The sequence below is a fragment of the Melospiza georgiana genome, chromosome 10 (assembly GCF_028018845.1).
Source record: "Melospiza georgiana isolate bMelGeo1 chromosome 10, bMelGeo1.pri, whole genome shotgun sequence".
Classification (NCBI taxonomy): Eukaryota; Metazoa; Chordata; class Aves; order Passeriformes; family Passerellidae; genus Melospiza; species Melospiza georgiana.
In genome coordinates, this window is record NC_080439.1 from 4,854,629 (window position 1) to 4,871,828 (window position 17,200).

The 17,200-nt window shown below is 40.9% G+C and overlaps 1 protein-coding gene across 1 annotated transcript in view; it reads left to right on the forward strand.

Moving 5' to 3' along the window:
- Positions 1-2,844: 2,844 nt before the first annotated feature.
- The window catches only part of ECT2 (epithelial cell transforming 2), a 28,225-nt gene continuing 13,869 nt past the window's right edge, over positions 2,845-17,200 (forward strand). Inside the window, exons 1-15 of the mRNA XM_058030980.1 lie at positions 2,845-2,918; positions 6,472-6,629; positions 7,614-7,693; positions 7,788-7,880; positions 8,789-8,971; positions 9,519-9,608; positions 10,530-10,637; positions 11,747-11,820; positions 11,945-12,075; positions 12,215-12,330; positions 12,915-12,977; positions 13,343-13,565; positions 15,066-15,202; positions 15,874-15,993; positions 17,016-17,084. Coding sequence (XP_057886963.1) covers positions 6,500-6,629; positions 7,614-7,693; positions 7,788-7,880; positions 8,789-8,971; positions 9,519-9,608; positions 10,530-10,637; positions 11,747-11,820; positions 11,945-12,075; positions 12,215-12,330; positions 12,915-12,977; positions 13,343-13,565; positions 15,066-15,202; positions 15,874-15,993; positions 17,016-17,084 — 1,617 coding nt within the window. The 5' untranslated portion in view covers positions 2,845-2,918; positions 6,472-6,499. The remainder of the gene's footprint in view (positions 2,919-6,471; positions 6,630-7,613; positions 7,694-7,787; positions 7,881-8,788; positions 8,972-9,518; positions 9,609-10,529; positions 10,638-11,746; positions 11,821-11,944; positions 12,076-12,214; positions 12,331-12,914; positions 12,978-13,342; positions 13,566-15,065; positions 15,203-15,873; positions 15,994-17,015; positions 17,085-17,200) is intronic.

Consider the following 17,200-nt stretch of genomic DNA (forward strand, 5'->3'; position numbering starts at 1 on the left):
CTGCTGGCACACTGTACCCACTGCTGACACCCTGTACCCACTGCTGGCACCCCGTACCCGCTGCTGGCACCCCGTACCCTCTGCTGGCACCCCATGCCTACACCTGACCCCTGTACCCACACCCAAACGCTTTGCCCACTCAGGCTGAGTGGTTCTGTGGGGCTGACCTGGCAGCAGCCAGCCCGACCCACAAGCAAACCCCACCAGTTCACAGAATCACCGAATGGTTTGGGTTGCAAGGACTTAAAGACCATCTCACTCCAAAGTCCCTGTCATGGACAGGGACACCTTCCCCTAGACCAAGCTGCTCCAGGCCCTGTCAGAGCTGGCCTTGATTTTCACATTTTCATTATTTAGGGTTGCAGCAGCAGCGGATGTGTGCGGTGTCAGCTCTTTGCCAGCAGAGAACAAGAATAGCAATGTTCAGGTAGGGTTGGCCCTTCTCCACTGAGCCCAGAGGCTGAGGAGGTGAGATGTAGGCTGCAACATGGAACAATTCAAATCAGTTTGACAGGATCTCAGGTTCAAGCTGTTTCCAGAAACTCAGGGACACCCTTATTTTACCTGGAGAAACCTGTTTCCCATTTAACACACAACAGATTCCAGAAAGATTATTTGTTTAAGGTATGTTTGTTTTGTAATTTTGTATTGGACTGGGAGTTTGTTGGGGTTTTCATTTTTTTACCATGGGTCAGTAACAGATTTTGGTTCAACACAGAAATATTTCTTGTACCTAAGACAGGAAAAAAAGTTAAATATATTTTTAATCAGACTCTAAAGAGTTCAGCCTTTACAGAAGCGATTACTTAGTCACAGTCCTGTCGTCAGCAAATTAAAATATTTATTTAAATAGCCAAATTCACGTACATTATGAATCCAGTGCAGAAAAAAAAAAGAATGAGCACCAAACTTAACACTGACTATAATTAAAAATGAATTCATAATACTAAAAAGTCACATAGAAATATAAATAGAGTCCTGGAAAGCACAGCTTTCCTTTAAAAGTTGACATGAAAACGTAATATAAGAAAAATATGTTTCTACAAATGAAAAGGTCAGCTTTTAGTGGAGCTTTCCTGGAACTGAAGTACCACCTTGCAGATTCTAAAGGTTGCAGAAGAATGTTTCTGGAATGAGCGAGAAAGTGAGCCCCTCAAGCATCTTTAACCTTTTCTAATAACAGCAGCAGATGGATTTTCTGTGGTTTTCACAGTCCATTTGGGTAGACTACAGAAGGGGAGAAACAAGCCTTGCCAAGAAAGCAGACCAGGGTAAGTCCCCGAGGTCTCCAGGTTTTTATACAAAGTTGTGCCTTTCTGTATTGTTTTGTGCTCACACCTTCTCCTTCACCTTGTGCCCTGCTCCCCTGCCTCCCTTGCTCTGCATACCCTGGTTCCTTTGCTTTCCTTGCCCCTGCCCCTAAATCCCACACCCAGCATCCTGAGTGTAATACTTGGTACCCATCTCTACAACAAAACTAACTGTTCACAAACCTCCATCAAAACTGAGCCCCACTCCTCTCTCAGCTACTTATCTCCTCAAAGTAGGGATAAAAAAGGTTGGATGGGATTTTTCTGAGGCTTCTCATGCCCCCACTGCCCCCCCACATACATCTGGTGCTTGATCTCTCTCCTTCCTCATGTTTTGAAAACTGCTGCTCTGGCTAAACTGAATCAATGGCTCAGTTGATTGAAAAAAAAATTTCAGTTGATTGGAAAAAAAAAACCAATAAACCAACAATAAACCACTGTGGTTTGAGAAAGATCCCTTTGTTTAAAAAATGTAAAAGAGATAAATAAAACCCCAGGATGCTCGCAGGACATCTCAGGGCCAGCAGTTTACCTATGTAAACTCACACCCTGAAGCCAAGGAAGAGGAGCTGGACCCCAAATTCCTGGGAAAACACAGAGCACCAAGGGGGTACCGAGGTCTCCTTGTGCCTCCTGGGGTCCCATCAGCTTTTCCAGTGTGGCCTCCTTGTCCTCTGCCACAGCTGTGAGATCCCTGCTCTCACCCAAGCAGCGTGTCAGGATTTATTTAATGATTTAATCTCCTGAAACCTTCTCCCCGTGGGTGTCACTGCTTGAAGAAGGTATTTAACTATAAAATAAATGTTATGCTCCTGGGTTACTGATGCCTACTTAACTGGAAGGAAGGGCAGGTTTCAGCTGCATGTTACATTTTACAGAACACAAAATAATGGGTGTTTCTATTTCAGAGCCTTTTATAAGAAAAGCACTTCGATGTTTAAATGTCAGACAGTTGAAGAATAGTAATTATTTTGTCATCAGTCCTGTATTAATCTTTAGAGAGGATAAGAGCACTTCTTTAAAAAATCCCACAACTTAGCCATGTTTTTTAAGTGATTTATACCTAAAATTTGTCTACATTCTGTTCCTGGGAATCCAGGTTCACCAGAATAACCAAACTGCTTTATCAGTTTGTAATTCTGGATTTTCAAGTGTATTGTAAAAATGGCTAATACAAGTCACTCCCAAATGCACAGGGAACCCTCTATTTATGTACAGAATATTTGGGTATTGATTATATTATTTTTTAAACCTTTATCTGAGAAGTGATGCATCTTATTACCTCTTAATCCCTTGTCCAAGTAAATATGGTTCTCCTGTCTTTGCAAGCACAACATTTTATACACACTTTATTTATGTTTTTTAAGATGTTGATGTTAAATGAAAATTAATGTGCAAACACCAGTATCTTTTCCAGAAACAAGTACTATTGACTCCTGTAGTGCAGAACTTGTTGCAAACCTAGGAGAACCCTGGTTCCAGGTGGGGGAAACCTGGCTGAAAAGGACTTTTAAATAAAAGTGTGCAGTGGAAAATCCAATGAAAGTTGGCCTGGAACTGCAAAATGATGGCCCAAGTGGGTACTCAAAGGTGACAAAAGGACCTCATGTAAGGGTGGATTTTGATGGTAAGTTATCATTGAAATTAGCCAATGTGAAATAAAGTAATTGTAGGGCTTGTGCAATTGTGTAATAATTGGACACAAGTGTCAACATTGAAGTGACCTCCTTGCTTTCCAGGCGGTTATTCTGAAATCTTTTCCTCAGGAAAATAGTCCTAATTTCTGTGTACCTCATCAGCAAATCTATATCCATATAAATAACACCCATTATAATTTTCCTATGCTTTTCCTAGTTTGTTTTTCTTCCAAACCATAAAAAGTCAATGGGCTTTTGCAGCTGCTGGATCAATAATGAAAAAGCCTGAACTGAAAAAAATTTGGATGATCTAAGAACTCAGTTTGGCAGATAACAGAACATTCTAGAAATACAAAATGTATCTTTCATTGTATTTACATTGGGAGTTAGTTGACATTTGCAGTGAAACATTGTGCTAAATTAGGTTCCAGGATACTGAGCCCCTAAGAATCCCTTTCCATACCAGTAAGCTTTAGTATCAGGGAAAATTAAAAACAAAAGGACAATTTAAACATTTGGCATAATTTATTTCGGGGCTGCTGCCGTGGAGTCAGCTGGTTGATTTTCACCTTGACCAGTCGTATTTACCCAGTAGCTCCTGTTTCCTACGAACGGATTATTCTGAAACTCACTACAAGAGATGCACACCGTTTTAATTTTTATTTTTATGTTTATAAGCAGCATTAATATTTTTGCGGTGACCACAGCGACTTTCTCCAGGTCCGCTGGGTTGGTATGGAGGGCGGCTGGACCCTGGTCCGTGAGGAGTCCGTGAGGGGGCCGTGAGGGGACCGTGAGGGCAGCGCCCCGCCCGCCCCGCCCGCTCCATCCGGGTCTCCGGCCGCCGCCGTTGCTAGCGTTCAAACCCCGCGGCAGCCAATCAGCGCAGAGTTCGTCCCCCCCGCCCACTCAACAACCTGCGCTCTACCGCAACAAGCGCTGTGCGTCTGCCCAGGAAATATCTCACAGCCAATGGCAGAGCGCTCCGCCTGAGTGGCAGATGCAACGACCAATCCAAAAGGGACATGGGCGCAGTGCTGCCGAAAAGGAAGGGCAAGTGGGCGGGGCATCTCGCGGCCGTGGCGAATGAGGGGGCGGCTTACAGCGGGGCGGTGGGGCCGCCAGCCAATGGGCGGCGGTGTGAGTGCGGCGGCTCGCTTTTTGAATTGGCGGCGGCCGCGGATGGCGGCGGGTCGCGCCGGCGGTGAGGGGGCACCGGGGCTGGGGGTGCGGGCGGCTCGCCCGGAGCGGGGCCAGTGTGTCGGGCTCCTGTGGGGGCTCCGGGTCCGGCGCTGCCCCGGGGCTCCTCAGGCCGCCGGCCGTGCTCCTTGGGCAGGGCGGAGCCCCGGGCCCGGCGGCACCTGCTGCCTCGAGAGGCGGCGGCCCCTCGGCCTGGCCTGGGCCACCTCCCTGCGGAGCTCGGGAACCCTCCTGGGTGCTTCCTCGGGAGGGACATGGAAGCGTGGGAGGTGTTTACTGTCCTTTCCGTGCTTTACCAAACTTATTTTGGTTTGTGGCTGGTTTGTGTCCTTCAGGCTTCCCACAAATCATTGGGAGGTCATTTTTGAGTGTGATGCTGTGGGGTATTGGCTCTGCCTGAAGCCTGTAGTGATGGTGTTCTGATTTTTTGCTCTTTATGTGAGGGAAAACTGTCTGTGCGTGCTGTTTGTTCTCCTCTGCATCCTGTCACTTGCAGTCTGTAGGTGTAGTGACAAATATTGTTATTATTATTATAAGGTTATTGAAACAAGGAATATTTTTAGACACACCCAGGATGGAACCTCAGAAATAAATAAATTATAAAAATCCATAAAGAAAATCAATGCCCAGACCAAAGTCTAGGCTTCTTCAAATATGCAAGGAAGTTGTTTGTGAGTTCATGTACATTTTACTTGGTGTAATAATAACTGTACTGATGTCTCAGACTTCTAGGAAATAATCTCTAGGATTTAAGTTTAGTTATGCCTCTAACCGGAGGGCTTGTTTTCCTCTGAATTTACATTGTAATTGTTCTTGTGGTAATTACTATTAGCGATCTGGTTTGAATCTGCCAAGATTATACTTCCCTCCACCGCTGCCAAAGGAATTGGTAACTGTGTTACAGCTCCTGGTGGTGACATTGTAACTCTCTGGTCAGGGGATTCCCCAAAGACTCTTCATGATTGAGGTCACTCTCTCCTCTTACTCTGAGAAAAACGCGGAGGGTGACTGGGGCATAGGTGTAGGAAACTCAGCTCCATGGACCTGCACAGCTGTGCGTGACCTGGAAACTCAGCTGGTAAATCTGGGAGTTGAATATGTCTAGAATAATGATAGATTTGTGGTGTTGATTATTGCTCCTCACTGCATTAGGAACTTGTGTATTATGAAGATGTGAATCCCTTCCACGAGTCCCAGTCCTTTCTGTATTGCTGGTATGACCAAGTGCCCATTGCTTTTTGTCTTCTGACTTTGCTGTGTAATGGGATGGTCATTACCCAATTTGGAAAATAGCATGTGCTGTTCTCTAGGGGTTTACTGCCTCAAGAGTCCTCTTTCAGACAATGCTCCAGTGCAGTATTTGTGTAGCTGCTGTTTTCAAAGGGCACATGCAGTCACAGAACAATCCCAGTTCAAGTGCTACAAAGGGTTATTGTCCAACAGCAGCTCAGCTGTAGCTGCTGCTGTGGGTAACTCCTGATCTCACTGTGCAAACACTGGGACCTGGGTGTGTGATGAGTCACAGGAACTCACCCTGCCTGCCTCCTGTGTGTTGGGCACGTGCCTGAGAGCAATCTTTGGGCTGCAGGATTTGGGGAGGTGGCTCCCAGGAAATGAGAGGGTTGAGGTTCTGCCTTTGCAGTAGGTGACAAGGCTGATGGGCAGAGAGAGCACAGATCCAGGGTGTTGGAGAGGAGAGGAGAAAAGGCCTCTGTGTCTGAGGATGAAAGGCTGCTTCTACTCTGTCATAGTTAATTCAGGACCTTACAGCTGGACATGTATGTGCACATCAGCTTTGCAGAGACTCTCAAGCTTTTTTAATTTTTCTAAGAGTAAATAAATAGTCCTGGCTCTGCTCTCTGGGTGCTCGTTTCTAACCACAGTATCTCTAGCCAGTTCACCTGAGAAATCACATTTTAGCAAGATGCTATGCTTACCCTAATTCTTCTGCTGATGTTTCAAATCAACAATGCTAATTTTAGTCTCAGCTGTAGCTTGTAAATAGCTTGTCACTGAAAGAAAAAATGCTTTTAGTTTCCTGCTTTGTGGTTAAGCTTTTTTAAATGAGCACTTGAGTTCATGTTTGCCTGTGCTCAGAGCTGCAGTTCCCTCTGTGCAGATGAATTACAGAACCATTTCTGTAACAGCTTTGTTGTCAGTCTTTTCTATCAGTTGTGTTACTCTTGATGCTCTATCAGTGTGAGTGGGAGTTCAGTAGGAGCCCAAATGTTTTGTTTCTGAAGTCACTTCTGACAGTCTTGGTCATAGGACTCATGAATGAGCTTTTTGCACCTGTAACTGAATCTCCCCCCTGCACCTTGCAGCTGTTGAAGAAAGAAACAAAGCATAATCATGGCTGACAGCAGTACTCTGGTGTCTGAAACTGGGAGGAGCCTCTTGGCTGATTCTTCTGTTCTTGAGTCAAAAATGATAGAAACCTCCAAAGAGAATGTATTCCGTGCAGCTGTTCTGGATGTTGAAGGTAAGGGGGGAAGTTTATTTTAAGACTGCTTGGTTTGTGCAATGACTGATTACTTTGTTGGTATTTAGTAGTTTTGAAAAACCAGAAGTACTTTGAGCTCCAGAATGTACAAAGAGTAGGGAAAAGGGTGTTGATCTGGAATCCTTTCATTAAGAACATTTGGAGTTACAGCCCAAATTGAATGAATTTTGTGGCTGTTGTACAGAAAGCTGTCAGTTCCATTTGATGTCTCTTCTGTGGAATGTCACTGCAGGTGACATTTTGACATCAGTGTTTGGAAACTGCAGCTGCTCTGTTATGTACAGGTGGACAGATGAATAAGGTAGAGACGTGGAGAGATTAATAGTCTTAAGACCAAAATTAATTCAATAACAAATCTTGAAATTAAAAAACAACCACCAATGTTTTCCTCCAAGGTAGTAGCCAAAATCTGCTCGTGGTCTGTTATGTAAATGACATGGAGGCAACACTTGGTTTTCCTCCTAATATTTTGAAGGCTTATTAATGCAAGGAAAAAAACAAGGCATCTAGTTTCAGTTCTGATATTCCTGGGAACTGCACAGTCACCAAGAAAGTAATGAACCTTGTTAGCAGGAACACAGAAACTAGAAAAGATAGCAGCTGACTATTTTCTAGCAGATCTTGGTATCTAATTCTGCCAGAAGCATTAAGCCTGTACTTTTTGGGGGTTTTCATTTGCTTGTTGTCTTTCCTCCTCCTTGATTTATGTTTTTGTTTTGACTGGTCATGAATTGCAGATTCTAGTTTCACTTCATACTTGAAAGTTTGGGCTCAAAGTCAATTTGGTATGCCTTAATTAAAGGACACTCTTCTTAAAGTAACATTTATTTTCAGGATTGCTCCTGATAAGGAATCTTGAAAGGTTACTCTGCCTGTATTCTTGTGTATATTATTGCTTGATTTAGACATAACATAGATCTTTCTGCTAAAATACAAATATTATCCTTGCTTCTCTCTGAGCAGAAGAAATGCCTCAAATAGAAACAAGAGTGGTTTTGGTTCAGGAAGCAGGGAAACGTGAGGAGCTTCAGAAAGCCTTGGAGGTATGTGGGCCTGAGATAAAACAGCACTGAAGGTTATGCCTTCAGACTTGCAGCAACCAATTTGCTTCTGTACTAAAGTTCTCCTCTTCCACAGACCATTAAGATAATGGAAGTACCTGTTATAAAGATAAAGGAAAGTAGCCCTGATAAATCAGAAGAAAAACTAATAAAAAGTATTATTCATATGGTATGTCATGCAATTCAGCACGTGTAATTGCATGGAGCATGTTACACTTCACTGGGACTGAAATGTGCACACACTTTAATTTGGATTAATTGGGCATAATGGTCATAATATATGCTAATGGTTCTGATGGTGTCACAGCTCATCAAATTAGCACTTCTTTTAAAATATGGAGTAACACTTGTAGCTCTTTTCTGGTGGTGTTTTCTAACAGGGGCATCAGAATATCCATGGGGATAATCCAACTGCATGCTTGTGTTCAGTCACACATAAGTTTGTGCTATGAACTGGCTTTGTAATTGTCAATGGACTTCTCTTTCAATTGAAAGCTGCATTCAAACTGAAGTGCAAGAAATGCTTTTCCATTTCTTGATGTGAAAGGCATAAGAGATAAAGTTTGGAACTAGTATTTGAAAATAGAATGGACAAATTTTTTTGACCACTTACAAATATCAAGCAATGAACAAAACCTATTTCTGTTCTGTAGGCATTTTGCAGCATGGAGCTTGCTGTTGCAAACTGGATGCTACTTTTTAGTAGCATCCCACAGTACCCTAAGCTGTTCTGACAGTCTGAAATTTCATTTAGCTTTTGAGCTTAGGGTACTTTTTCTATCTAGCTCCTTCCAGTGCTACATTATCAGTGTGAACTGATACATAAACTGCTTAAGCAACCAGAATTCTGATTCTTCAAAAGCAGGAATTATTTGACATTCAGTCTTAAAGCATGCAGCAGTTCATAGCTATTCTTATGCTAGAGAACAGTGCATTGCATTCAGCTTTCACAAATCCTAACTCTGAAATATGACTCACACATTTTCCTAATGCTCCAAAATAAACATCAGTTGAATTTTACACTTGTGCAAGTATGTTACCTGAGTAATGCTTTCCCTTTCACCCCTGTGCATCAAGGAAATTAAAATGCCCTACATAAAGACAGACACAATAGAAGAGCTTGGAGATTCTGATTCCCCTGAATTTGAGACGGTCTTCGTTGTGTCAGACTTCCAAGCTCCCATCTTCAGCAACCTCTGCAAGGCAGACTGCAGAGTCATCGGGCCGCCGGTGGTGCTGCACTGTGCACAGAAAGGAGAGGTGGGTGCTTCCTGCTGAAATCACATGAGTTAGCTCCCCACTGCACTGAGTTCTAAGAGTTCACAGTAAAATATTTCTTGCTATTCCAATCAGTTATAAACATTCCTAGCAAGAGAATTTTGAGACAAGCAAGTTTCTGGTGCTGTGTTAGAATATCCCATGTAGTGAGAGAGTGCAGGTAGAGAGGGGTAAGGCTACAACTGCTGCTATAGTTGTGGGAGTTGTTGAGCATCACTTGGGATTGTGCCATTGGGAAAGGCAGCATACAAATGATTCTCCAGTAATCACTTTATATGTCCAAAGTTGTAACGTTGAGCAGATGGACTGGGGAGGAAATAAAAAGGATGGAGTGCTACCTGTAGAACTTCAGGATGCTCTAGTTACTTTATCAGCAGGCCTGGAGCTAAGGTATAACTGAGTACACAGACCTGGACTAATGTCTGACACATTTTTAATACTAGAAATAACAGCAGTGTATTAAAGGTGATGTGAAAACTTTAATGGCTGCAGCATGCTGTTGACTCATGAGCTTTCCTCTTGTTTTCAGCCTTTACCTTTCTCCTGCCGTCCACTGTACTGTGCAAGTATGTTGAACTTGGTACTGTGCTTTACAGGATTCAGAAAGAAAGATGAATTAGTAAGTAACATATTCTTCTTTGGATTGGTAAAAACCATGTTAAGTATATTTTCAAGATACTCTTCTGTTCTATCACCCAGGGTGATAGGGTTTAACCATGACTCAGGCTTGTATGGGAATTGTTTGTTCTTTTGGTTTTTTGCAAGTCCAGAGGCAGTGATATTTGAAGATGGGAACAAAACTGTGTTCAAGTCATTTTGTCTGTCATTTTTGGTCACTTTTTTGTTGAGTGACATTAAGCTGCTCTAATTCAATAGAGCTTAAGGGTCTGTAGGTTGAGGCTTCAGATAAGATGTTTACCCAGCAGTGTCTTTTTTTTTTGGTACATGTAGTAGAATAAACAAGACAATCTTTGTAGCTCTGTTCAGAGCATTTGCTGGCATGTGATCTTGTCATGATATTGTGCTATCAGGACTTACTCTGTGTTTGATACTCTAGCACATGGCTTTTCCATTTCAGTAGGCAGTTGCCATCTAATTTCCCTACTGGACACCTGGGAATCAACAATATGGCTCCACATCTTCATCTGAAAAAAACCAAACCCAAGCCAAAAGCCTTTACCTGGTGTTGGGGTTAGTTAGGTTTGATCTAAATTGACTAAATCAGCAAGGAAAATGTCAAATCTAACATGTGGGAAAAGGTGAAGGCATTATGTGTGATGATCATGAGAGTACTGGTGGCTTGGATAGTCTTCAGGCTACACAGCAAGGCTGTATTAAATGTTGAAATAAAAATAAATCTTAATAGCTCTTTTGATGTATAAGCTGAATCTTCTGTCATTGTGAACAAGTTGTTTTAAGAACAGATCAGAGTATTTCTCTTTCTAGACCTTTAATGTAACCTTCTGTAACTTTGTAAACCACCTTTGTACTGAACTTGCTCTTCAAAAGGTACTGAAAACTTTTCATTTTCCTTTTTCAGGTTAAGCTTGTGACCTTGGTTCATCACATGGGTGGAATTATTAGAAGGGACTTCAGCTCAAAAGTTACTCATCTGGTGGCAAATTCAACACATGGAGACAAATTCAGAGTATGTAAGCTTGAGTTGATGTTTCATAGAAATCTTTGCACTTTGGCTTTTGTAGACTGTTTGTTCTTTATACTTCAGCTCAGAAGCTGCTGCTTTTTCCTGTACTAAAAGCAATAACTTGTAATAGTGAATTCATCTCAGTCTGGTGTTCAGCTTTGGCATGTTTGTGTCTCTGTGGGAGATCTAAATAACATAAATTTGAAACAGACAAGTATAGTAAATAACAAGATCCAAAATGGTTAAGTAGTGATGCTACCAGTAGTAAAGACAATGATGAAAAAATGCCTGCTTCTGTCTATCCAAACAATAAACTCTGAGGTAACTTGTAGAAAACTTCATTCCTTAGTTGGTGCCTATCTTCTAAAAATTATTTAAAACTTGTTATGGGTGAGGATTCAAATATACCTTTATGCATAAATAGACATGAGTGTGCTTTTTCTTTTCTGATTCTAAAAGGGAATCACTTGGGACACTTATCTTCAGTTTAGAAGTAAACAGATTATAGAATTTTGTACTATTTAATATGATGTAGCAATGTCTATGCCTCTTGACTCTCCCTGGTTTGAATTGTTGGTAGGATGTTGCTTTTTTTTTTTCCTTGTTTGTCTTTATAATCTTGCAGTTGGAAGAGAAGTCCTACTTTCTGTTCAAACACTCCTTTCTGCCAAATCAAAGGAGAAAATGTAGGAAAACTGTACAATCTCTCAAGCAGTCATGGCAGTTACCTTTCAAATAGTCACTTTCTCTTTGATAAAAGCAGGATGGGGTATTTTTCTTCATACAAAGTATCAAAAGCAGAAAAAAGATCCCATATTCTGCTGGAACAGAGATTTGATTTTGTGTTTTTGTGAGTGATGAAGGATATCAGACTAACAAAATGGTGCACTTTTGAGGAAATGTCAAAATAGCTATTGATCTGATTTCCTAGTCACTGAATTCATATGTTCTGACTCTGGGGAGCTGCAGTTGAATATGGCTTTTGAAGGAATATATGCACTTTTTGCAGTATCTGTCTTGAAAAGTAAAAGGAAGGTTACAAATTTTTCTTGATGTGAGAAAGATTTCAATGGAACTATTTGGTGCAACTTATGCTTTTTCCTGTTTTGTAGATTGCTGTAAGCCTTGGTATTCCTATTGTGAAAGCTGAGTGGATTTATAAGGCATGGGAGAAGAGGAATGAAATGTAGGTGTTCATTTTCCTTCAGCCTTCACTTTGCATCCTGTTTGCCTGAAATTGTTGTGAGCTTCTGCTTAAATATTGACTTGATTCACTTAAGTGACTTTTTTGTGCATTTTCTTTCTTTCAGTGATTTCTGTGCAGCTGATGATGATTTTAGAAACCAGTTCAAGGTTCCTCCCTTTCAGGACTGCATGCTAAGTTTCCTGGGATTCTCTGATGATGATAAAGCTAACATGGAAGAAATGACAGAAATGCAAGGTGATTGTTTATGAAAACCTCTGGGAAGAATGGGATGGAGTTTATGATGATGGGTGCCACAGAACTGTTAAGTGAGATACTAATTTCTAACAAGAATCTTCTTTCCTGCTTATTTGCCTTTTTTTTTTTTTTTATCTAGGAGGACATTATTTACCAGTTGGCGATGAAAGGTGTACACACTTGGTGGTTGAAGAAAGTACAGTAAAAGATCTTCCATTTGAACCTTTAAAAAAACTCTATGTTGTGAAGCAAGAGGTTAGTGCTGAAAATTCTTTAGAGAATGCTGCCATGTAGAACTGTGTTCTTATTCTGACAAAAATATCTTCCTTGCCTGTAGCAGTGATATTTTCTGAAAAATCATTTCCTTAAGATTTTTTCTCCTGAGAAGCTGAGAAGCCTCAAGAACAAAATGTAATCATGGTTTATCTGCTGCTGTAGAATGCAACAAGTAGATCTGTGATTGGTCTCATGTAGTTGTTTCTAATTAATGGCCAATCACAGTCCAGCTGCCCAGACTGTCTCAGTCACAAACCTTTGTTATCATTCCTTTTCTATTCTTAGCTAACCTTCTAATAAAATAATTTCTTCTATTCTTTTAATATAATATATATATCATAAAATATATATCAAGTTTTAATATAATATATATAATAAAATAATAAGTCAGACCTTCTGAAACATAAAATCAACATTCTTGTCTCTTCCCTCATCCCAAAACCCCTGAAAACACCACCACACTTGCCAACTGTGTAACTATTATAGGTTATTTTGAACATTTTTACTTTGGGTGAATCTCTGTAATGTGTTTATAATGTGTGGGGTTTTTTTTCTTTTCCTAGTGGTTTTGGGGAAGCATTCAAATGGATGCCAGAGCTGGGGAGTCCATGTATTTATTTGAGAAGGTATGTTGAACACTCACACAATGCACAGCATGTTTTGGTGGTAAAATCAGCATGCAACATAATGTATGTGGGGCTAGAGATCAGATGTTTTAAAGCAGCACTTAAGTTCCAGGTAATCCATTATAAATTTTATACATAGAGTACTAATTTGGAATGGAAACTTTTTTTTCTGCTTCCCAAAGTTTTACTTTTAGTCAAACAAAACTTGGTGGTTTTTATTTTAGAAAGGGAAACAAAAAACTTCATCTGTTTTGCCTCGGCTTCCCTAGGAAGTTTCCTGCTGTGTTGTGTGTGGTTTCTGTGATTCACTGAGTTGAAGTGGACACAGAGGATAAAGCCCTAAATGAAGTTTTCTTTCCCTGCAGTCAGAGAGTCCTGATTTCAAGAAGTCGGTGTCGCTGCTGTCCCTGAGCACGCCCAACAGCAACCGCAAACGGCGCCGCTTGAAAGAGACTCTGGCCCAGCTGACCAGGGAAACAGACCTGTCCCCCTTCCCTCCTCGGAAACGCCCCTCAGCTGAACATTCCCTCTCCATTGGCTCCTTGCTGGATATTTCCAACACTCCAGAGTCAAGCACTGCCAATGGAGGTAGAGCTGAAACCTTCCATTCAGCCACACTTAGTGGTTAGCAGCTCCTGCATGCAAGTGGAAATGGTGGTAGTAGGGAAATCTTACAGGTTCTGCTACAGATTTGCAATGTAACTCCAGGCTTTTCCCTTTTCAAAGTGGGGAGGAAAAAGTTGGAGTGAAGAGTTCAGACACAGCCCAAGCTGCCTCTTGTCATCACAGTAAGCGTGTTCATATCTGAAGGAATAGATGTGGAGGTGATAAATAGGGATACAATTGAGTGTTAATCCACAATGCTTGAAATGCTCTGCTGGAAGTCTGTAGCAAATTAGCAGCATAGTCAACAGTAAATCATCTAAAATACTCTCCATAGGATACTTGGAAGAAAGAGGATGAAGATTCTTTTCTAGAGGAGTTAAAGGGAAAATTCCTGCAGGGCCCACTCCAAGGTCTTTGAAATGTTCTGTTGAGGCTACACTATTTGTGCCAGCAAACTGTCATGTCTAAAACTTCACAAGAATATAAATCAGCAATTGGTTTTGAGTGAATGGACAGAGTTTTAAATATCTGCACGTGGTGCTTGTGAAGAGAGGAACTGCAAAATTTTGGGTTAGTTAAAAGCTGATACCACAAGTGATTTTTAACAGGTCATAGAGGAGGTATCTGGAGCTGCTACTGCTTCAAAGAGGCAAACTCAAATCACATAAGAGCTTCCAAAGAGGCACAGCCTGTAAGTGATAATTCAGAAGGAATTCAGGGAAGATCAGCCTTCTTAGGTAATGCTAGTGCTCTTGTTACCCATGGTAGGGAATTTTCTTCTAATCCAACAGCAGCAGTCAGTCTCAAAACTTGCTGCTTGGAAACAACAGCTAAGGTACTTATTTCATTGTTAGCTATGGCAGTAGTGAGCTTTGATATAAAAAAAAGACATAGGTCTCTGACATCCAAGACATGAGCAAATATTTAAAACTCGTGAATTGTTCCAGATCCACCTTGGCTTTAGCTTTAAGAGAAATTACTTTCTTGAGCCTTTCTCCTTCCCTCAATGGGAAGAAATGTAAGTGGTATGTGCAAGGGCTGATTTTAGTAAATGGTTTTGAGCTACACACTTAATGCAAGGATGGCAGGCAGCTGAGAGATAGTTGTTTGCATGGCAAAGTGGAAGTAGAAAAGCACTTTTGTACTAGTGTATAAATAAGTAATGTTCAGTACCTAATCCTTGCTTCCTGCTAAAATAAGGAACTAATAATAGGGTCAAGTCATTGACCTGTCCATAAATGGCTTATTAGTTTCAGTCTAATTTTTGAGGAAAAATGTATTACTGTTGTTCCATAAGTAGGCTACAATAAAGAGAGCCATTTTCTTGGAAGAGCCCTGCTAACTCTAGAATATAACCTTTAAAAAAACCTCAAACTTACCTTCACTTAAAAATTCTGAAGTTTTTGTCTTTGAGGCTGATCTTTTTTTAGGGACTCTATTGTAATAAAGCTCTCTTTTCTTTTGGGGATATCTCTTCATCAGAAACACCGAAGTCCTGTGCAAGACCTTCCAAAAACTCCACTCCTCTTCCTCTCAAGCAGTCTGCAAGATGGCAGGTTGCAAAAGAATTGTATCAGACAGAAAGTAACTATGTTGATATTCTGACAACAATTATTCAGGTAAGATGGCTTTAAAGCCAGTCCAGGTCAAATGTAATAAAATAGCCAATGTTTATATTGATTAATATTTTCAATCTGTGATCTGCAGGCTTTTGAGGGCTTGGGTGCATCAGAGCTTCATAGGAAAATGACAATATAAACAGTCTCATGTAATTTTACTGACATATAAAAATACTCAGGTTCAGGTTCGAAAACACAATTTCTAATCTGGGATCTGCAGTGGTATTGCAATATATATGGAAATTGGAAGTGTCAGGAAAATAAGATCTTCTTGAGTAATATTTTAGATATTAGTGAATAAAGAGAGATGGCAGAGGGAAAAAAATCTTTTTAAGTTATCCCAAGAGGAGCAGAATAGCAAACGACTTACAGAAAGAGCTTAATTTCTTGAAAGTTTATTTCTATTGCAGCTGATTATCTACTTAAAGAATGAGCCAAGATGTGTGTGAGTAGAAAGAGCTGAGAGGGAGTTATGCTGTAGAGATGTATCAAACTAAGTGTTTGTATCTTCAAACCATTCTCCAAAACCCACTCTTGCTGAATGGAGACATCTCAAGATTGTGACTGCAGGAAATTATGATCCAAAAGGAAAATACTGTTGCTTTCATAGCTATTTCTAACACAATGTTGGCAGTTGGGAGGACATTAACATTTTTTTATTAATTCATCAGTTGTTTCAAGTTCCTTTGGAGAAGGAAGGACAACTTGGGGGACCAATCCTTGCACAGGAAGAGATCAAGACCATATTTGGCAGCATTCCAGATATTCTTGATGTGCACACTAAAATCAAGGCAAGCTGCACCTTCTCCCCTGCAGGGGAAGCTTCCATAGACACTTTGAATCTTTTCTGTGTGTGTTCAGTTGTCTGTTGTATAGGTATAAACTCTTCCTGGTGCTGATACACTCTTTCAAATAGTGGCATCTGCCTATTCCTGCAGCATTTCTCTGTAGGCTTTTAAAGTAGAGAGACTTGCAGGCTACCTGCAACTTGGTGATTTGTTTGTACAGGTTTTGTTGGTTTTTTTTTCCCAACCAGTGGGGTCCAGTCTGTTTAATCACACCAGCTATTGATGTGTGCCCACTGAGACAGAGATGAAAGTAGAGCTGTGTGTCCATGTGGCAAATTGAAGTCATTTGCAGCAGAGAGTTGCTTTGATGTACTTGTTGTGTTTTCCTTCATCTTTGGTGTTATAAAGATATGAGCAGTGGCAGCAACAAACCAATATTAGTGATAAATCCTTTCACTGAAGGTGAATCCTGAACCTTCAGCTGTGCCCTCCTTTCCCTCTTATTATCTGATGGTGATTGAGCTTGATCCTTATCAAGCTCATAAAGGCTTAACAGGCTTGGTCTCACTTTCCTTGACACCCTGGTGTAGCAAGTAAGTGGAATCTATCCTAGTTCTATTTCAATCCTGTCTTATAGACTTAAGTCCTAGATAAGTTGTGCAGTCTTAATTAGAATTGGTTCAACTGTCTTCTGTGTATCCTTTCTCAGTATTCCTTTGGGGTGTGTTGTGTATTGTGCTGGATGCAGCAGTGTCATCTTGCTGCAGAGCTGGCTAGTCCTGACATGCTGCCAAGTTGTACTTGCACTGATTTACAGCTATATATACATATTCAGGAAGCCAGACATCTCTTATTTTCAGCCCTCAGTAGGCTGAATGTGAAATTGTACAGCTTTTAGGATTGCCTGTTTTGTCAGCACAAAACCACACCTAATGATGTGTTTAGGAAAATAGTGATCCCATTTAATGGCTTTATGCACTTTATGCTCAGCTTGTTTTCTCCCACCATCCCTGCATGTATTCTAGGAAGACCTGGAAGATCTTATGATAAACTGGACTGAAAGCAAAAGTATTGGTGACATCATTCTCAAATATGTAAGTTCCTCTTTCTTTATGCTTACAACTATTATCTTGCCTTATGAACAATCCACTTCTAAGATCTAGCAAACACAAGCCAAGCACTGCTGAGAGAGAGCTCCAACTTGTATCAT